This window comes from Rhea pennata, chromosome 1 (genome assembly GCF_028389875.1).
Source record: "Rhea pennata isolate bPtePen1 chromosome 1, bPtePen1.pri, whole genome shotgun sequence".
Classification (NCBI taxonomy): Eukaryota; Metazoa; Chordata; class Aves; order Rheiformes; family Rheidae; genus Rhea; species Rhea pennata.
This window is the reverse complement of record NC_084663.1, coordinates 45,966,273-45,984,611: the sequence shown is the minus strand read 5'-3', so window position 1 is coordinate 45,984,611 and position 18,339 is coordinate 45,966,273. Positions and strand designations below refer to the sequence as shown.

Sequence of the window (18,339 nt, the reverse complement as noted above, 5' to 3'; positions counted from 1 at the left end):
CTCTATTGTTGTTCATTCATATGAACTTTAGGATTTTCAAACAAAAAGGGGACAAAACACAAGTTAAACAGATATTTGTAGGGAGAAGTGTTGTACTCAAGACTTCCTTACATTTTAGAAAAAGCTTTATGTTTTAAGAAAAAGGAGGAATAATTGACTTTACACTTAAAGTGGATGTCACATTATGATACTTGGGGAAAAAAGAATGAATAAACCTAATCTGAAATAAATACACTGAATTCTGAAAGGAAAATCATTGTCAAAATTATTTTAGAGAGTAACTAAACTAGGTGAGTGTTATTTATTTTAGTATATCATGGGAAAAAAATTAAAGAATTTCTGATTACTTTCTCTGATTTGATACTGCTTTTTATGTTTACTTGGTGAAAACAAAGGTGAAAGGCTGTTTCTATATTTTGTTTAGTATAACATACTTGCTGCCAACAAAGCTAAGAAATGTGGTACTCCTGACAAAGCAGAAAATGGAAAACTGTAAACATCAGTGAAATACACAATAAAAACTTTGTGTGCTTTTAAACAAATAGAAATTAGAGAATTAGTGATTTGATTGTAGCTATAATGAGATGGTCTTATATGGGCATATTGTGCAACAGTATTAAAAGTTCCTTATCCTTCAGTTGTATTATTTCATAATAATTACACATTTTGTGTTTGCCTTGCTCTTGAAATATGGAACATTTCTCCTGATTTCTTTTTGTTTCAGATCTTAAATTTTCATTAGCTTTTTTTTTTTCTTTTTTTTTTCTTTTTTTTTTTTTCCTCTTTAATGAAGATCAGGAACCTTTGAAGAGTTGTACAATATTTATTTAGTCTTTACCAGAGTTACCTGATTCTGTTGTAAATTTTTGAAAGAGGTAATGAGTATTTGTGGGTGTTGGCATGCAGTCAGATTGACTGTATTTGATAAATTATTGTCTATTGATCAAGGTACAGTGTTTACATACTCTTGTCCTGCTTCAATGGTAAAATATGCTATGTTAGCCTAACTTAAGCAAAGGTCTTTTAAGCTAAGCTAAGCCACAGAGATTTATTATATTTGATATCACTCTTGACAGCTTAATTCAGTGAAGGTCTTACAATTATACTAGTTTTCTTAAAATTAGTATGTTTTTAATCTTTTCATTAATTACCTCAATTCAGGACCTAGATTAGAGATACATTTGTCAAATATGAATAATGTATAAGAAACAAAATTAAATCTCTTTAAGAATTATGTGTTTGATATTTCATACTATATATGTGTTACGTATCTACATACACACAAATTCTAAGACTAGTAACAGTAAGTAAGATAGTAAGACAAAATTGCAATATAATCAAAAAGCACTTCTAGCTTTTTGCTAGAAAGTAGCAACTTTCTTTTGAAAATACCTATGTTGGAGTCCTTTTTTCTTTTTGATTTAATATTTTGTTTTTTTAACATTTGTAAAAGACATTTAAGTGCCTGTTGATTTGAGTGTCATATCAAAGCAGACACAATTGAGATTTCTTTTTAATAGTTATTTCAAAATTAATATAGTTCAGTCTTCAATTTCAGAGTGATAGTTTTCATGCTATCCAAATCAGTTTCATATGCAGGAAATCTAACCTCACGTTTGATGAATGTATCTCTTTTCTCAAGGCCTACCTGCCAATTAGTACTGAAATAAGAACTAAGTTCAGCCTAGGACTTGGATTGACCATCTGCAGAAGAATATATTATTCCAGAAGAGTGTTTTAAAAAAGATATATATAAAAAAATTCCCACTGTGCACAGTCACCATTTCGTTTAAAGACTATCTTTAGGTTTTGAATTTAGTTGTTTAACAAGTCATTATGCCGTTGTTGCAAACCGCGGGGAATGGCAGAATGTTGTGAAATGATGAAAATATACTTCTGTCCTGAACCCATTCTTGACTTACTAACATTTCTTGACAGTTGTGGAGCCAGAGTGTGAAAAAAGTTCTGCAACCACTTATTACTGGTACAGAGAAGCACTGAATATTTCCAGCTCTCTCTCAGAGAGTGGGGGTTTAAATTGGAAGATGACTATCTGCTTGCTGGCTGCCTGGGTTATGGTATGCCTAGCTATGATCAAAGGCATTCAGTCTTCAGGCAAAGTGAGTATACTGTTTACCTAAATGATAGTGTTTTACTTTAAAACATTTTAAGATCTACTTCACTGCATTTTTGTTCACCACACCCTCTGCCTACTCTCTCTTGAAATCTGCAGGAGCAGGCTTGAAGCTCTGACTCACTTCAGTATTTGTATAATCTTAAGTAGGGCAGTGTTAGTAGTTAAGCATTAAAATGGTAGTAATTTAAACCCGAGAGCTAGCATCTTAAAAAAAAAAAAAAATCACTTCTGCTCTCATTCCACGTAACTGTTTCAAATAACCGCACCTCAGCTTTGTTGTACTGATAATTCAGCATGTGTCTGTGTGCTGAATGTCAAACTTCTGAATGTCAAACTAAGGAGTTAAGTCTCCAGATGGGTCCATATTCTCAGTATGGTTGTAATACATCCATTAGAATTCCTTAATTAATCCTCAAAATGGCTTAGCATTTAGCTTTTTGTTATTACAATCATTAGACTCTATGCTTCTGTAATACTCTCTATAATAATCACAGATTCTTTTCAGGATTCTGGATTGTTTCTTTTGACTAACCATCCCTTTGGATCTGAGTGCATCACCTTGTTTTCTTTCCTTTCCATACAATCAGTTATATTTGCTAGAGATTTACTAGTGCTGATGATTTAATTGGGATTTGCAAATGAAAAATAATCTAATTTTTGCCATCTACACAATTCTTTGCTATCATGAAGCTTTTTGATGAGAAGGAGGATAGGATTCTACAATCTCTTTAGTGTATTTCAGTTAGAAAAATAGCTATATAAAAGTTGAGTGAGAAGCATTTTACTGAACTTTCAAAGTACAGAATAAATTTACTATTCAAGAAATAATGGAGAATGAAAGATAATGCATTACTAATTTTTTGTTTTTTTGTGTATTAGATGAAATCACTCATTGTGCCAGAAAGATATTCAAATGTATGCAAATGTTAAAGTGATACAGAAGCCCAGAAGTGTTGTTTTTCACAAGTACGATAGCAAAAACATTCTTCAGCATGGAAATCTGGGTAGTACTGCATTTCAGGACTCTGAAGACATGACTCTGTGTTTCTTTTTGCCCAACAGTCAAAGCAGTATTACTTTCTAGTTTGTATGACTCAAACCTACTAGATGCGCATTATTTGAGTCCGTTGGTTATGTACTTTCCATTGACTGCATCTTCACACCTTTCAAAGAAAGAATAAGTTGTTATTCATGCTACATAGAGCGGCAGATATCTTCACCATATCTGCTTGGATCAAAATGCATTAATAAAGTGAAGCATTTTTAAACAGGCTATTTCTATAGCCTGTTTGTGTACTTTTCTTTTTCTTTTTTTTTTTTTTTTTTTTTGAGAGCATATGATTATCAGTTCAGTCATGTAACTAAAAGATACGGGTTAGAAAATAAAACTACTGAAAATGAAGGCTATGAATGTCATGTTAAATTTCTTTTTAATGTTTTTCAGATCATGTATTTTAGTTCCCTTTTTCCTTATGTGGTGCTTTTGTGCTTTCTGATCAGAGGACTGCTCCTCAATGGGTCAGTGGATGGAATTCGTCACATGTTCACACCTAAGGTATGTGCTTAATTTTTGTCTGCAATATACTTAAAGCTTTAGTGGCAATTTGACCATTTATGAATGCTCTCAATTGAGCTTACTGCCTTCATAGAAGATCCTGCTTGAGAGTTTTCAAAATTGCTGTAGACTTCAGTGGCGCAATATCAAGTCCTAAGGTCCAAAGAGTTCAAGGTTCAGTGTTGAGATATCTCCCTTAGGTTGCAAGTTCCCAGATTTAAATACCTTTACAACGTTAAGCAAATTAAAGTGGCATTTACAGTATTTAGGATGTGTAGAAAGCTCCCTGAGTTGGCCAGATACTGAAGAGAAGTGAATTTTAAACTGTAGAGTTTAAATGCCTAGTTCTGGGGTATCATAGTGAAATGCCTTGCACTGAATGTTTTCCTGGATTTACATGGTGAATTTGTCCCTTTTGAAAGGGTTATTCATTCTTTTAGGAATAAATGAGTGCTATTTGCATAGTAGTCCAGAAACATAGGAAACTTAACACCCAGCTCATCTTGTTAAAGTGGTGTAAGTACTCACCAGGCAGATTTCCTTACTATGCTCCATATGTCTTTCACACCAAGAGAACAGCAGTTCTAAGCATATGGTTTTTTACCATCTAAATTTTTACTTGTAAGGTCTTATGTTACAGTATATTTTATTGCTATAGGGGTGAGGAGAGATGCTAAGAATCACTGGTTAGCCTAAATGCCTGAATTCTGCTCACACCTCAATTAAATGCTTTTAACTATATCTATATTACAGGAACAGTGTGGTTGAGTAGCCAAAGCTATACTACCTGCTTGCTCAGGGATACATAATTTTACTTCCAGTAAGTCAGTTTAACAATGCAATTCAGCATAAACAAGACTGATGTTCAAAAATGAAAGCTAAATAATAATGTGATTTCAATTAATGCACATAGAGGCTAATGCCAGATGACAGAAATACTGTCAGGTGTTTTGATTCCAGGCATTTTGAGTCTTTGGAGAACCATCATGCTATAAAAAAGACTTCCATTAGCAATTAGATTATTGTTTCTTGTATTGTGATATGCAAATATGCATATATGAGTGTGAGCACTTCACTCATTGTCATTACTTCTCAGAATCTTGGTTCTGCAGGAACTTACAGGCTGCTCAGACAAATTTGGCGAAATCCGAGCAACAGAGAAATGTCACACTTTCTGGCAAAGAGGATGTCTGTAGCAGAGATGGAACATAGACCTCTTGAATTATACTTTGATTCCTCAACCACAGTGTTATTCCCCATTTAACTGTGAAATACCAGTAGATACTGAGGGAAAGTAAATAGGGAGGGGTGCTGAGGTTTTAGTATTAAAGGATAATTTTAATATTTAATCTTTCATGAGATAGATTTAAAGTAAGATGCAATTGATGCTTACTTTATGATTACTTCATAACTTAGTAACACAATTGTTAAAACTGTTCAGATAAACAATCTTGAACAAAAAAACGTTTTTAGTTTCTTTCTATTGGCTTCCAGGTATGAATCCTAAAATTTGAGTTATGGTTTAAATTTGAGCTTAGGAAACCTGTATATCACATACAGTGTATATGAATATAAACCTTCATTATTTTCAACCTTGATCACTTCAGCAAAACAGATCACAACACACTCCCACAGAATAATTGTGTCAGCACAGCAGAAGAGTGGTGCATGTTGGTGCAGGTGTGATAGTGTAATGCTAATGAAGAGGGGGAGATTTTCTCAGTTTGATATTGTTGATGAAGACAGAAATGAAAAATATTAAACTAAATGAAATACTGAAAGAAAGGTATATCAAAAGCCCACTGAAGTCAACAACTACGAAGAAAATACAGGAATATATGAAGTTTAAATATCTAGCCTTCAGAATCTCACAGTAAATATCTTAAATGGCAAAATCACTTATGCATGTATTTTGAAAAGCTAGCCAAGGTGCATCTGGAAATGTGATATATTTGATTAGGCTGAATAATATGTTGACAAAAGAGAAGCTTTTTGGATATTTAAAATATCTAAAGTTTTGGTAAAATTGAAAATATGCCTCTATCTCCCTCTAGTGGAAAAGATCAAGCATAACTGTGTGATACTGCTATTGTAAAAATAGGAAATAAAGATTTTTTCTTTTCTCAGAGTAAGGCAATCAGTCATCTGATGGGTAGTGTATCTAGGCTGATGCTTTCTAGTTTACAGTTTTTGATAAGGCTAGGTTTTCTTAAGAGATAAAAATTGTATTATCAGAAGCAAGATCTTTTACTGTCATATAATTGAAGGCTCTGGATCAGCTTGGGGAAATCTAATGTTTAAATTTCACATACACCTCTTTTTTGGAACCAACTGCCTAGAAAGATCTGAGATAAATTATGACTTAACTGTAACAAAGATTTTTCTTGAAATGTGGTCAGCTGAAGAAGCAATGCATGTAGAGCTAACAGTTCAGTCTTTGATACAAGATTTCATTACCCCTCAAGTATATGATCCATTTATCTCAGGGTAAGTTCAAGGCATCTAACCTGAGAGACATTTGACTCATGGACTACAATACAAATTGCAGAGACCAGCGTTTATATGTTGTGTTTTGCTTTACATCCCAAAATAAATCTTAATTCTTACACTGATCAATCTATATATTGTTTAAAAAAAAAAAGTAACATTGTCTTCAACTTCATGCTATAACTAGCAGTTAGTTCAATTATCAAATAGGTCCAGTAATGTCTCATTGTTGGAGACATATTGTATAGCAGATTTTTCTTTAAGGACTGTATTGCGTAGTCAATGGAAATCCTGGCTCATAAGTTCACCTAACTTTAGATGTTGCATTCAGCTTCTGTTTTATCATAATGAAAATGCTTTTATAGTGAAGTATTAGCATTTTATAATGTAGGTTGTCTTCCTGTTTTTTTTCTGTTGTCTTTTCGTATAATAGAAATGCATTTTATAGCTGACATATATTGTATCTAATTTCAAACAGCTTGAAATAATGCTGGAGCCCAAGGTCTGGAGAGAAGCTGCTACTCAGGTGTTCTTTGCCTTAGGGCTTGGATTTGGTGGAGTCATTGCCTTTTCAAGCTACAACAAGAGAGACAACAACTGCCATTTTGATGCTGTACTGGTGTCCTTCATCAATTTTTTCACTTCTGTGCTGGCAACTTTGGTGGTGTTTGCTGTTCTGGGCTTCAAAGCCAATATCATAAATGAAAAATGTGTTATCCAGTATGAATATCCATTTCTTTTTTTCATTTTTATGGTATATTTCATTTATATGGCATATCTGATCACACAGATCATTCACTTTGATTTCTTTATTGTGTTTTACAGAAATTCAGAGAAGATTTTAAAACTTTTGAAAACAGGCAATCTTAGCCAGGATATGATCCCACATCATATCAATTTCTCAAGCATTACAGCAGAAGATTACAATTTAGTTTATGACATTATTCAAAAAGTTAAAGAAGAAGAGTTTGATTCTCTTGGTCTAAAATCTTGTCAAATTGAAGATGAACTTAACAAGGTGAGAGAAATAAATAAGTCTTGAATACAAAGTTTATGAATGGAAGAATTTTTGTAAGCCTGCAAATGTGAAGTATACACAAAGAAGCAGTACCATGTACTTAGCAGTGGTACACCTGCAGAAGTCCTTATGAAAACATTATTCTGTGCAGGGTCTTGTTCCAACCCCCATTTTGGATCTGATATCTGATACATTCTTCATTGAATAATAGTAGATTTTGATCGTAACATTACTGCTCTAAAAGATGATAAATTCTTCTTATAGTCATGTTTTTAGAAGAGTTCAGCACAGGCATTTTCCAAGGACTAAAATGCAGATGTGAATATGCAGCATCTCAAACTATGATGTCTTTCAATTTTAAGATACAGTTATTAATTATATATGCTAGTTCATCAGAAAGTTAAAAAGTTAATTCTTTTTAGATAATTCTTTAATTATCATTGTCCTATTCTGAAATCATCACAATAAGCCTGATTACTTTAGTGGGATTTTCAGTTTTAAACCATGACTATATCTACGACTATCTATAGTATTCCTGCTGTTTTAATCTAAAACACATAGGTGTAGAAATCATGTCCTTCATGTATTCAGTGAAGAGAACAGAGTATATTTGTAGCAGTTTTGTATAGTATCTTCCATGCAAAATTATCAGTGAAAGAAATAAAAGTATGCTCTTAATATCAATCACTTACAGATTCTCAGCCAAATCCAACATTTCAGTAAATAATATTAATTAAGTTTGGAAATGTAGGAAATTCACATCTTAGGTCCCCACTCTACCTTCAAGAATGAGTTAATGACACTATATGAACATGAAATCAGACTTCTGCACCCAAACTTACCAAAAAACAAAAACTCAAAACTCAAAAAAACAAAAAAAAAAATCTATCCATTAATTATAGTATGTGGATTTTTCTCTCACTGACAGGCTGTTCAAGGGACCGGTTTAGCTTTTATTGCCTTTACAGAAGCAATGACCCACTTCCCAGCTTCTCCTTTCTGGTCAGTGATGTTCTTCCTCATGTTGGTGAATTTGGGACTTGGAAGTATGTTTGGAACTATTGAAGGCATCATCACACCCATTGTTGATACCTTCAAAGTGAGGAAAGAAATTCTTACTGGTGAGTTTCACAAATTTTCTTGCTAGTGCAGAGAAGGATGAAAGGCTGTACTTAACAACTAAAAATGTCTTGGAGAGTATGACATTTTTCTGTGTGTTTTATTTTATTTTTTTAATATGAAAATTGTCAGTGCTAACATACAGTATAGCCATAAACCAAAGTATCCCAAACTGCACATGACTTCCATACACGTGCATATTGGTATATCCAGGTAAAACTATTTCCTGAATACTGCAAGAGAAGGAGGAGCATCCTAGGACTTAAATTTTAATACAACATTTCTGTTGCAAGTTTCTGTATAGTAAGTCCTTCTGAGCTCTTTCAAAATATTCACTATTCCAACCTGTGTCACAGATCAAGGAGATAAAGATCTGAGGGCAAAAGGAAAGCATGAAAATATATTGTCCATTACTACAAATTATTCTCATACAGGTCAAATGAAATCTTAATTTTTGGTAGAATGTTCATTGTGCCTGAAGTCAGTACACTTACTGTCTAGTAAGCCTAGAGAAATAGACTTTTTCCCACTGAACAGCAGGTCTGCTTTTCTAAAAGCCTGAAGGTATGTGAGGTGTAGCCTTTTAATTTAGCTCACATGATCTTGTAGCAGTTTCTTTTTTAAAAAAATAAAAAAACAGGTTAAAATGTGAAAGCTAGAGTCCTGAAAATCTTTAAGACAGCCACAAGAGACTTGATATGATGGGCAGATTCAGATGACAATATCTGTGACGGAAGGGGTAAAAATTAGAATAAGCTATTTGAACACTATCTAACTCTTACGAAGAAAATATCACTGTAATTTACAAAGATATGTTTACCAAGATACTGCCTGATAGTGATTGCCTGGTATCACAGAGCACTGCACTTCCTGACTGCTGAATACTTATGTAATAAGGAATATTTAACAGAAAGCATGTGTTTTGTGTTTTGCTAGATCTAAGAATTAAATTCTTCATGAAGATTAATATGATGTTTTCTCAGGAGTCCTAAGATATTAAGCGGGATTAGACCATTGCCTTTTTAAAATCAGCTCTTAAATTCCTATTGAATAGATAATATGACATTTTAGAAATCAGATATTTAACATAAATATATAAGCAAATACCATAGTCTTGGAGCTATACTTTTGGATATGGAGATAAACTTTTCCATTTTACAGTAATTCATTGTTACAGAGTTTGACAAAAGAATGTATGAGAACTGCTGTTTTCTGATTACTTTTATAAGTGTTATTCATGCAGGATTTTTGCTACTTAAGTCAATTTCGCTCAAAGGATTACACATAATGTAATATTTTTATAAGTAGTTTATAAAATTGGAATACCTGGATTATACCTCATAGAGTACCAGTGGGATTTAACAAGGGTTGTACCTGCACTAGAGTTTGTACTGAGGAGATACAAATCTCCAGTTTTTACAGACATGTGAATACATTTGTAATTGGTATCATTGTTGTTCCAATTCAGTCCCTATTGAATTCAGAGGAACCAATTCACATGCTTAATGTTGTTTTATGCTCAAGTATTTTCAATTTGAGTCTTCATGTGTATGTACTGAGTTATGAATAGTATATCTACCAGAGACTAAATTTACAGCCAGATGCACATTTTTTGGACACAGTGGTAAGATATGATGGGAGAACATAGAATACAAGACAATCTAAATCGCATATACCCAATTTTACTCTTTTCTCAGAGTAAATAATAAAAAATTAAATGTGATTAATGAGACTGATGTGAAGATTCTGTTTGTGTTCTTTTTTTTTGTCAGCTTCGATTGGAATTCATATCTATTTCTATTGATCTCTTTAATTTTGAACTTCTCTTCTCTGAAAATCATTGTTAAATAATAGTTACTACAAAGTTGAAAGAAGCAGTGTTTTTATACCACCGAATTTACAGAAGTATTGTTCTTCCTTTTAGTACTTAAATCAACAATAAATAGGGTGGAACTTACGCTGTGGGTATACTGTTTAAGGATATTCTATACTTTGGCCTAAATCACCTCATGTAGTTCAAGACAGCCTTGATTAGGTGCAATGCTTATTCTAAGTTTGCAGTGAGGGGGAAAAGAAGAACACTTCAAGAGGGAGAATCAGTCTCTAGTGTTGTTTGCTTAGCCTATAACTGATTTCACACTTTATTGAAATTTGACTTATTCTGTAGCTTCCTAAGCATTCAATCCTGTTCCTAGTGAAATTAGGAGAAAAAGGAAAAAATCTATTGATTCATTATGTGGGAGCAAGCATTTAAAAAGTATATTTTCAGTTTTCTCTAAACAAAAGAAAAGACAGAAATGTTGCTTAGCAAACAAATACATTTAGACAGATTGTAATGAAAGTTTGTGCCAACTGAATTGTGCAGTGAATGATCTTTTAGGAGACTTTATTCAGTGTGTATATACATACATACATATATATATATATATATATATATAATCATATTCTTAAACTTTGTGGGTTTTTTTCTCTTCTGAATTCTAAAAAAAGAGATTTAGTGACCAAATAACATCATGTACAGTGCTTAATTTACCAGTTTTCCTTATCTTAGCCTTACATTCATATTAAGTGAAATAATGAGAAATAGTCCCGTGATTAATCTCTGCTTAATCAGGGCTGCCTTAATATGATAATTCCAGTAATTACTTCTATTTCCATGACTTTTTCTGATAGGTAGGAAATATGTAGGGTTCCTAATATTCACAAAATTGAGACCAAAGAAAGGAAAATGGTATCAACTTTGGTTATATAAAGTGATGTATTAAAATGTGTTTGATTACTCTATTTTCTGGTTCTCTGTAGAATATCTTTATTTTTACAGTTCACATTTATTTATTTCCTTTATTCCAGTCATCTGCTGCTTGGTAGCATTTCTTATTGGCCTGATCTTTGTACAGCGCTCTGGAAATTATTTTGTCACAATGTTTGATGATTACTCAGCTACATTGCCTCTGCTAATTGTGGTCATTCTGGAGAATATTGCAATTACCCGAATATATGGAATAGACAAGTAAGTGGAGGAAATTAATTTCTGTGTCCATATCAACAGTATTCATTACAGTAATTATTACTATTTCAGTTATGTAACATCAACTATTTGCTCTGTGGTGCATGTAAAGACAGGAAAGATATTCCTAACCCAAAGAGATATTTCAGTTTTATAAAAAGACAGGGAAGGAGGAAGAAGAAAAACAAGGTGAAAGCAGTGAGAATTAAAGATGAGAACAGGAATTTATATTGGCAGTTGTTTCTTGCTGGTATATGTGAATATAAAGATTTTATTGTTGATGCAGTAAAGGAGTTGAAATGGGTCAGCCTGTACTTGAATTAAATCAGGTTTAGGAACAGATTTAGAGCAAGATATAATACATCGGGACAGTGTGGTGAAACCCAAAGAACAATTACAACAGATCCACAGAGAGGAGAACACAGCAAAAGAAGCAAGATTTGAGAGGTAGAAAAGAGGCTGGATGGGCAAGTATGAGGAACATAAGTATAAGCAAGGCAGCATAGGGGAAGATTTCAAGAAGCAATAACCATGATCTAAGTAGCAGGTGGGGAGTAGTACTTACTTTGAACAACTTTGCAGTATTTTGGGCAGGAACAAAGCATACTTTGCATGAATACATAGTTTGCGTACAGAACACAATAAGAATGTTTTTGTTCATTAGCTTTATTTTGGGGGTGTTGTAGTGAATGCTCTTTGCATTAGTTGTGAGGGAGAAAATAATAGCAAAGAAAATTACCAAGACTGAAATGGAAGTAGCATATTTGATATTGAAGTTAAGTAACATTCAACGAATGATGATTGAAGGAAGGAGTAAAGAATATCAGGTCCTCCTAATTTGTGTAGATCATTGGTATCACTTAGTGCACATGTTCTGATGATTTCTGGTGTGTGCCACACTTTTAAGGAAGAGAAAGTCTATGTCAAAAACTCCTATCATGCACAGATAAAACAGCAGTTTACTACACTAGCATGTTGAAGTAATTTAAACTTCTCTTACTCTTTTGCATGTAAAAGGATAACATTAGATGAATGTTTCCTTTGACTTTTCACTTGTTACATCTGAGTAACCAGCCAGTCCCTCACCATAATGAAATAAAGCTGTAAACAAACTCATTATATAGTTTCCAAGAATTGTTTCTGTTCTATGCAAATAATGCCTGTATTATTTATGTAGCAAGAGTGAATTCTTCCTTACCAAGTGTGTAATCCTGTATTGAGCACACGTGAAAGTACGATGTTGTAGCACCAAAGAGTCACACTTGTAAATTGAGGTCCAAGTGTATTATATCTTCTTAGATACAGTACCTATGAACATGTAGAAAAAACATTGCATCCAAAGCAATTACGGCCAATGGGTAGAGGCAACACATGGATACAGACAACTAAGAAGGCAACAAAGAAAAGGTATTGGTAAGCTTGATGAACACAGGTCTTGCAAAGCAGCTGCTATCAAGATTTGGGTAGACTTCACAGCAAACAGAAGATTTACTGAAATACGGTTGGAGGTATTTATGAGTGAGGGACAGTACTTCAGAAGATATCTTTTGAAAATATAGAAAGAAGGAAATAAAAACTGCAATCAGTTTTGCTAAAGGAGAGTGGTAGCTTAAACATGGTAAGTAGGACAAAGAAGATAATGAAAAACCTTGAAAGTGAACATAACAGATTTATGATTAATTGGATGAAGAACTGGAGATCCCAGAAAGAAAAGGCCATCTACAGAGGGCACAAGCCATTTATAAGTTCACCTTCTTTTTAACAGTGCTTATCGTTGCATTGTAAACAAAGGACAGGATACTCTAAACTATTCAGTTCAAAATTTTTTAGATTTTTATGTAACAATAGCTTCACATGTGTAACTGCTTTCAAAGCATATTTATTGCTATGGGAAATTTTTTATAGTCATATTTCAAAAGTGAATGGAACCACAAGAAGGTTAAAACAGAATTGGCGCTTTGTGTGCACACTCTCAAAGAATTAGCTCTAAAAATATTCTCTCTTTTTCTACTGGCTGTGGAACCCATGTACATCACTGTCAAGAAGTACAAAAATAGGGGCTTTGCTCAGAACATAAATTGCAGTTTTGAGGCACAAGGAGGCAGACTTAAGTCTTCACAAAGTTTTATTTCAGCAGCTTGCATAATGCAAACTGCAGCTTACATATAATGTTATTTTTTACAGAGCAGCACACAGAGATTCAGAATTAATTTTGCAGAATCTGAAAGATGTGCTGTTTTTATATGCACTCAGAAGTGATGATACGTCTCAGTAAATAGCCCAGTAGACAATATAAGAAGGTGTAAAAAGTAATCTGTAAAAAGAAAGGTGAGTTTAAATGTCTTTTAAGTAGCCCACACACTAAGTTTGGTCCAAGGCATGTTCCCATCAGGCCTGCTTCTGAGAGAGTGAGGGGAATTGATATCCACAACAGCTAGATGTCCCCTCTGGCTCCCTTAACAGAGCAGTCTTGCACCTTTATAATGCTCATGTTGCTGGTAGGGATATGGTAGTGTGGGAGAGTTGTTGCTACTTCTAGATTTGGTCTTTCTCAGAAGCAAGCAGTGTCCTCTTTTTATTTTTCCACAAGAACATAAAGGATCACTTCTGACTTATTCTAAACTAGTAAGCAATCTAGTCTGCCTTCTTAATCTCCTCACCTCCTCTTCCACTCTGGAACACCTAAAATAGTTCTGTCTTCTCATTATGGCATATTTCTGTATGAGGTAACACAAGAAATTATTTTTGTGTCATCTACCGTAACAGTTTGAGGGAAGAAATAGAAAGACAGGAAGGCTTGTTGTGTCGGGGGTGAGGTGAGGAGATGGGGTAGACTGCTTTCTCAGCCCTTGTTTGCAGGCAGCTGTTTGCACGGGAGGCTAGATGTACTTGGGAGAAAGGGAGCGTTTCTCGCATCAGGAGGGAGTCCCATGGGTCCCATGGCATGGAAGAGGAGTGCAGCCATACAATACAGATCAGAAGGTGCAGCCTCCAAGACCTTGCTTTTTTTAGATCATCTTCACTCTTGTATATTTTGAGTTTTTCAAGACTAATTTTGTGGTATCTTCAAATAATGTTGATAAACATACTGCATAAAAAGTTAGATATATGCAATTCTCTGAATTGTAATCACACTTTAGCACAGACCTTAGTGTTGTAGACTAATATTCACTGCTAAAATATAGGGGAGAAGGTTCAAGTGCCAAGTATCTGTGCAATACAGAGTTTCAGAAAACTCGAACTATATTTACATACTTCCTGTCACACTTAACTTGTTTATGGAAGCAGAGAGAATGTAGCTTCATCTTACTCTTTTGCTACAGTGTTTGCTTCTAAATGAAAGATTACTCTTTAGAAAAATTTGTAGAAATGCACTGTATCATTTGAATTCACAAATTAAATGAGGCTATGTTTCAAGGGTATGGCTGCCTAGCTCACAGACCTGTTAGTGGAGAGAATTATTGTAATTAGAACCTAATTTAAAAGAGTTTTAAAAGTATTACTTGGTGTAATTTTTTATGCTACAGTAATTACTTAAGTCTGTAAGATCTCTATTAAAAGATAGTTGTGAATGTTAATTTGTTTGGAGCCCTGAAAATGTGATCTCATTTCTAAGGAAAGTTAAAGGTATTTTTCACTTTTTCACCCAGGAGGAATCAGAGCAAAAGCTGCATTTAATGCACTCAAGATACTTCTTCTCTAGTCTCTATTTTCTCTTCAACAGCCTTGCGCTGTGACAGACCAGGCATTAAAACTTGGAGTGAAAGTGTTTGTGGGCTAGAAAGATCATGAGTCTCCTTTTCACTTCTAATTATATTAGGAGTTGAGTCTAAATCTTCAGAAGTGAAAAGACAGTTTACTAACTTACTGCACTGTGTAGTTGTTATTATATTCTTCTATTCATCTCTTTGGTACTGATAATATAAGTTCTATTTGTCAGACAATCAAGTAAACCTAAGTGCAGTTGTCTCTGTGTTTTATTAGTTCGTCTGATCCCTCAGATTAGGTGCCATTTATCAACTGCGGAATTTCAGTATACACAACAAATAACCTTTTCTTCCCTTCACAGATTTATGGAGGACTTAAAGGATATGCTTGGGTTTTCTCCAAGCCAGTACTATTACTACGTGTGGAAGTATGTTTCTCCTTTAGTATTGTTATTGTTGCTGGTAGCTAGCATTGTCCAAATGGGATTAAGTCCTCCTGGTTACAATGCTTGGATTGAAGATATGGTATGTATTTAACAAATACCGCCACTATCATAATGATCATATTTACAGTGTTTCAGAAGTACATGAAAATACAAAAATTTGCAATTGTAAATTATTACAGAGAATGGCATGACTATTTTAATCTCAAGTGATATTAAAGTTAAAACTATCATTTTTAATTATATAGTGGTTGTTTTACTTCAAAATCATAACTGCTAAACACCAACTCTTTGTGATTTATGCGACTGTTGGTTTGTTCATGTATGTTGCAAATGTTCTTAAGGGCAGGAGCAGTTGTTCTCTTTCATTAAATTTTTCTTTACTGCAGATAAAAGTTTTGTGACATAAATGAATAAACCATTCCAGGTGTTTCATCTTTTTTTTATGTGCAACGAAATATTGAGATTAGCTGTATTATAAATTTCTGCTTTGGGAACACCTATCACGTTGTAGGTAACAGCTACATTAAAATCAGTCTCTAATAAGAATTTGTAGGAAACTTGTCCGTGTGAAACGCAGAATCAGTGATGAGGGTTAGGTCCAAAAAGAGATCAAGCCAACGTAACTCTGAAGTGTTCTGCCAGCCTGTAGGCTCATCAGTCCTGAGCTATTTGTACAGGCTTGTCCTGCAAAATATGGGAGGATAAAATGTCACGCAGAGGAATCTCAAGGGCCGTTCTGAATGGAGAACAGTCCAAATTAGCCAGGTGGAAAAAAATACAGCAAAGACAGGTAAAGCGTAAGTAAGAGTGAGTGATTTTACTAGTAGTGCCTGCATCTGACCAGATAACTACTGTTGTTTTCTTGAGATTCTCACATGAACACTTGTTATGTTACTGTCCAAAAATCAGAAAAGGCAAGACCTTAGGACACCCGACAGACTCAGCACTCAGCTGGATTAGGGGAGACCTGGGTGCTGGTGCCTGCCATGCTTCATTCATGGCATGGATTGGAATCTGTGTCACAAGCATCTTACATGAGTACTCTAACAGTCAAACTTTTCAGTATGATAGGAGAGGTCTTCCATCTCCCAGACCTGAGCTGCTCTTTTCTGTATATAAAATTAAATGTTAATTCAGCTAAACAGAGTCAATTGTCCAGTGATTCATGTACTCACTAGAGGTGGGGTCACTGGCCCAGTAAATGTGTTACAGTTTACCTGAAGCTTATACAAAGTAGAACAACTCCAGGTGGATATTAGCCTCCAGAGAAGGGACCTGCCTTTTAGGACAGATAGAGAGATATCAGTGCACACTGCTCCCTTGTCCTGTGTCTAAAATCTGTACATGTTTTAAAGGATCAGGAACAACTATAGGCAAAGGTAGCAGAATGCCTAATTTGAAAATCCTGATTTGGATGCCACTTTAGTGCTTTGAGCATCTCGAACTGTGGGACATGTTCACTCTGCCACTGTTGATGGTGCTCACTGGCAGAAAAATAGCAATCGTTGATCAGCTTAAAGATGTAGGTTTAGTAGCAGCTAGGCTCACTGTAGTTGTGCCTAAATTGTGAGTGCAAGGTGACAAAAAGATGGATATGCACTTGAAAATTGCAAGCCTTAGCAAGGACTGCAGATTTGCTCATTTTTAAACAAAGATACATTAATATTTTTTTTTTCTCTTGGACTGTCCAGGCTGTAGAAGAGTTCCACAGCTATCCAACATGGGGAATGATTATCTGTATATCTCTGATGGTGTTGGCCATACTGCCTGTCCCAATAGTCTTCATGGTGCGCCGCTGCAACCTTATTGATGACAGCTCTGGTAGTTTGGCAGCTGTATCCTACAAAAGAGGCCGGATAATAAAGGAGCCTATTAATCTGGAGGGAGATAATACAAGTCTGATTCATGGGAAGAGTCCAAGTGAAGTACCATCTCCAAATTTTGGCAAAAGCATATATCGAAAACAGACTGGATCACCAACTCTGGACACTGCTCCAAATGGGCGCTATGGTATTGGATATTTAATGGCAGATATGCCTGATATGCCAGAATCTGACTTGTAACTGCAGAAGAAAAATGCTTTCTCTTTGTTTCTCCTCTCACTGATCAGGGCTCTCCTAAGAGAAGTGGTTGGCTTCACTTACTAGAGTGAGATCTCAGGTGCTTCATAGTGACAGTCTTTAAAATATCAGGACAGTACATACAGGTTGAGAAAACTCCCCTTGGATTAATTGTTGTTTTTTCATTTGCACTGAAGAGCATACATACAAAATCAATGATAGCCTACATCTTCTAGCATAGTCAAAAAATTGTTTAATTTCTAAATTTAAAGCTTTCTATCTCTGAAGTCTAGGTGCCACTTACTCAAATAATGTAATATCACAGAATCATTAAGGTTGGAAGGGACCTCTGGAGATCATCTAGTCCAACCTCCCTGCTCAAGCAGGGTCACCTAGAGCATGTTAGGGTTGCATCCAGGCAGGCTTTGAGTATCTCCAGAGAATATCTCCATCAATAATATTTCTGAGGTAATATCACTGGAAATCCTTTTATTCTGCTTTCAGGTTAATTCCCCAGTATTAAAAGTGAGCTCTGGAGTAGTTCACCAAACCTGTGTTTCTGCACACATTTGTATATACCTTATGTAGATATGCTGTACTTTGTTAGCACTGATAATTACTTAGGCTATTAGCTGAATAAAAAACAAACCTGCAAACTATTTTCTTATGTAATAGCTGTATAGAGCAATAGTACTAGAAAATCAAGGAGTAGACTTATGGGAAGGCAAGGAAGGACTCCCTGTTCACTGGGGACTGCAAAACTGTATCTGTATATTTTGTGTAAAATATTTGCTTTTTCAGTG

The 18,339-nt window shown here is 34.6% G+C and overlaps 1 protein-coding gene across 1 annotated transcript in view; it reads left to right on the top strand.

Moving 5' to 3' along the window:
* The window catches only part of SLC6A15 (solute carrier family 6 member 15), a 29,111-nt gene extending 11,571 nt beyond the window's left edge, over positions 1–17,540 (top strand). The window contains exons 4-11 of the mRNA XM_062568102.1: positions 1,939–2,120; positions 3,582–3,692; positions 6,658–6,899; positions 7,005–7,197; positions 8,126–8,318; positions 11,167–11,326; positions 15,393–15,555; positions 17,168–17,540. Coding sequence (XP_062424086.1) covers positions 1,939–2,120; positions 3,582–3,692; positions 6,658–6,899; positions 7,005–7,197; positions 8,126–8,318; positions 11,167–11,326; positions 15,393–15,555; positions 17,168–17,539 — 1,616 coding nt within the window. The 3' untranslated portion in view covers position 17,540. The remainder of the gene's footprint in view (positions 1–1,938; positions 2,121–3,581; positions 3,693–6,657; positions 6,900–7,004; positions 7,198–8,125; positions 8,319–11,166; positions 11,327–15,392; positions 15,556–17,167) is intronic.
* Positions 17,541–18,339: the final 799 nt, after the last annotated feature.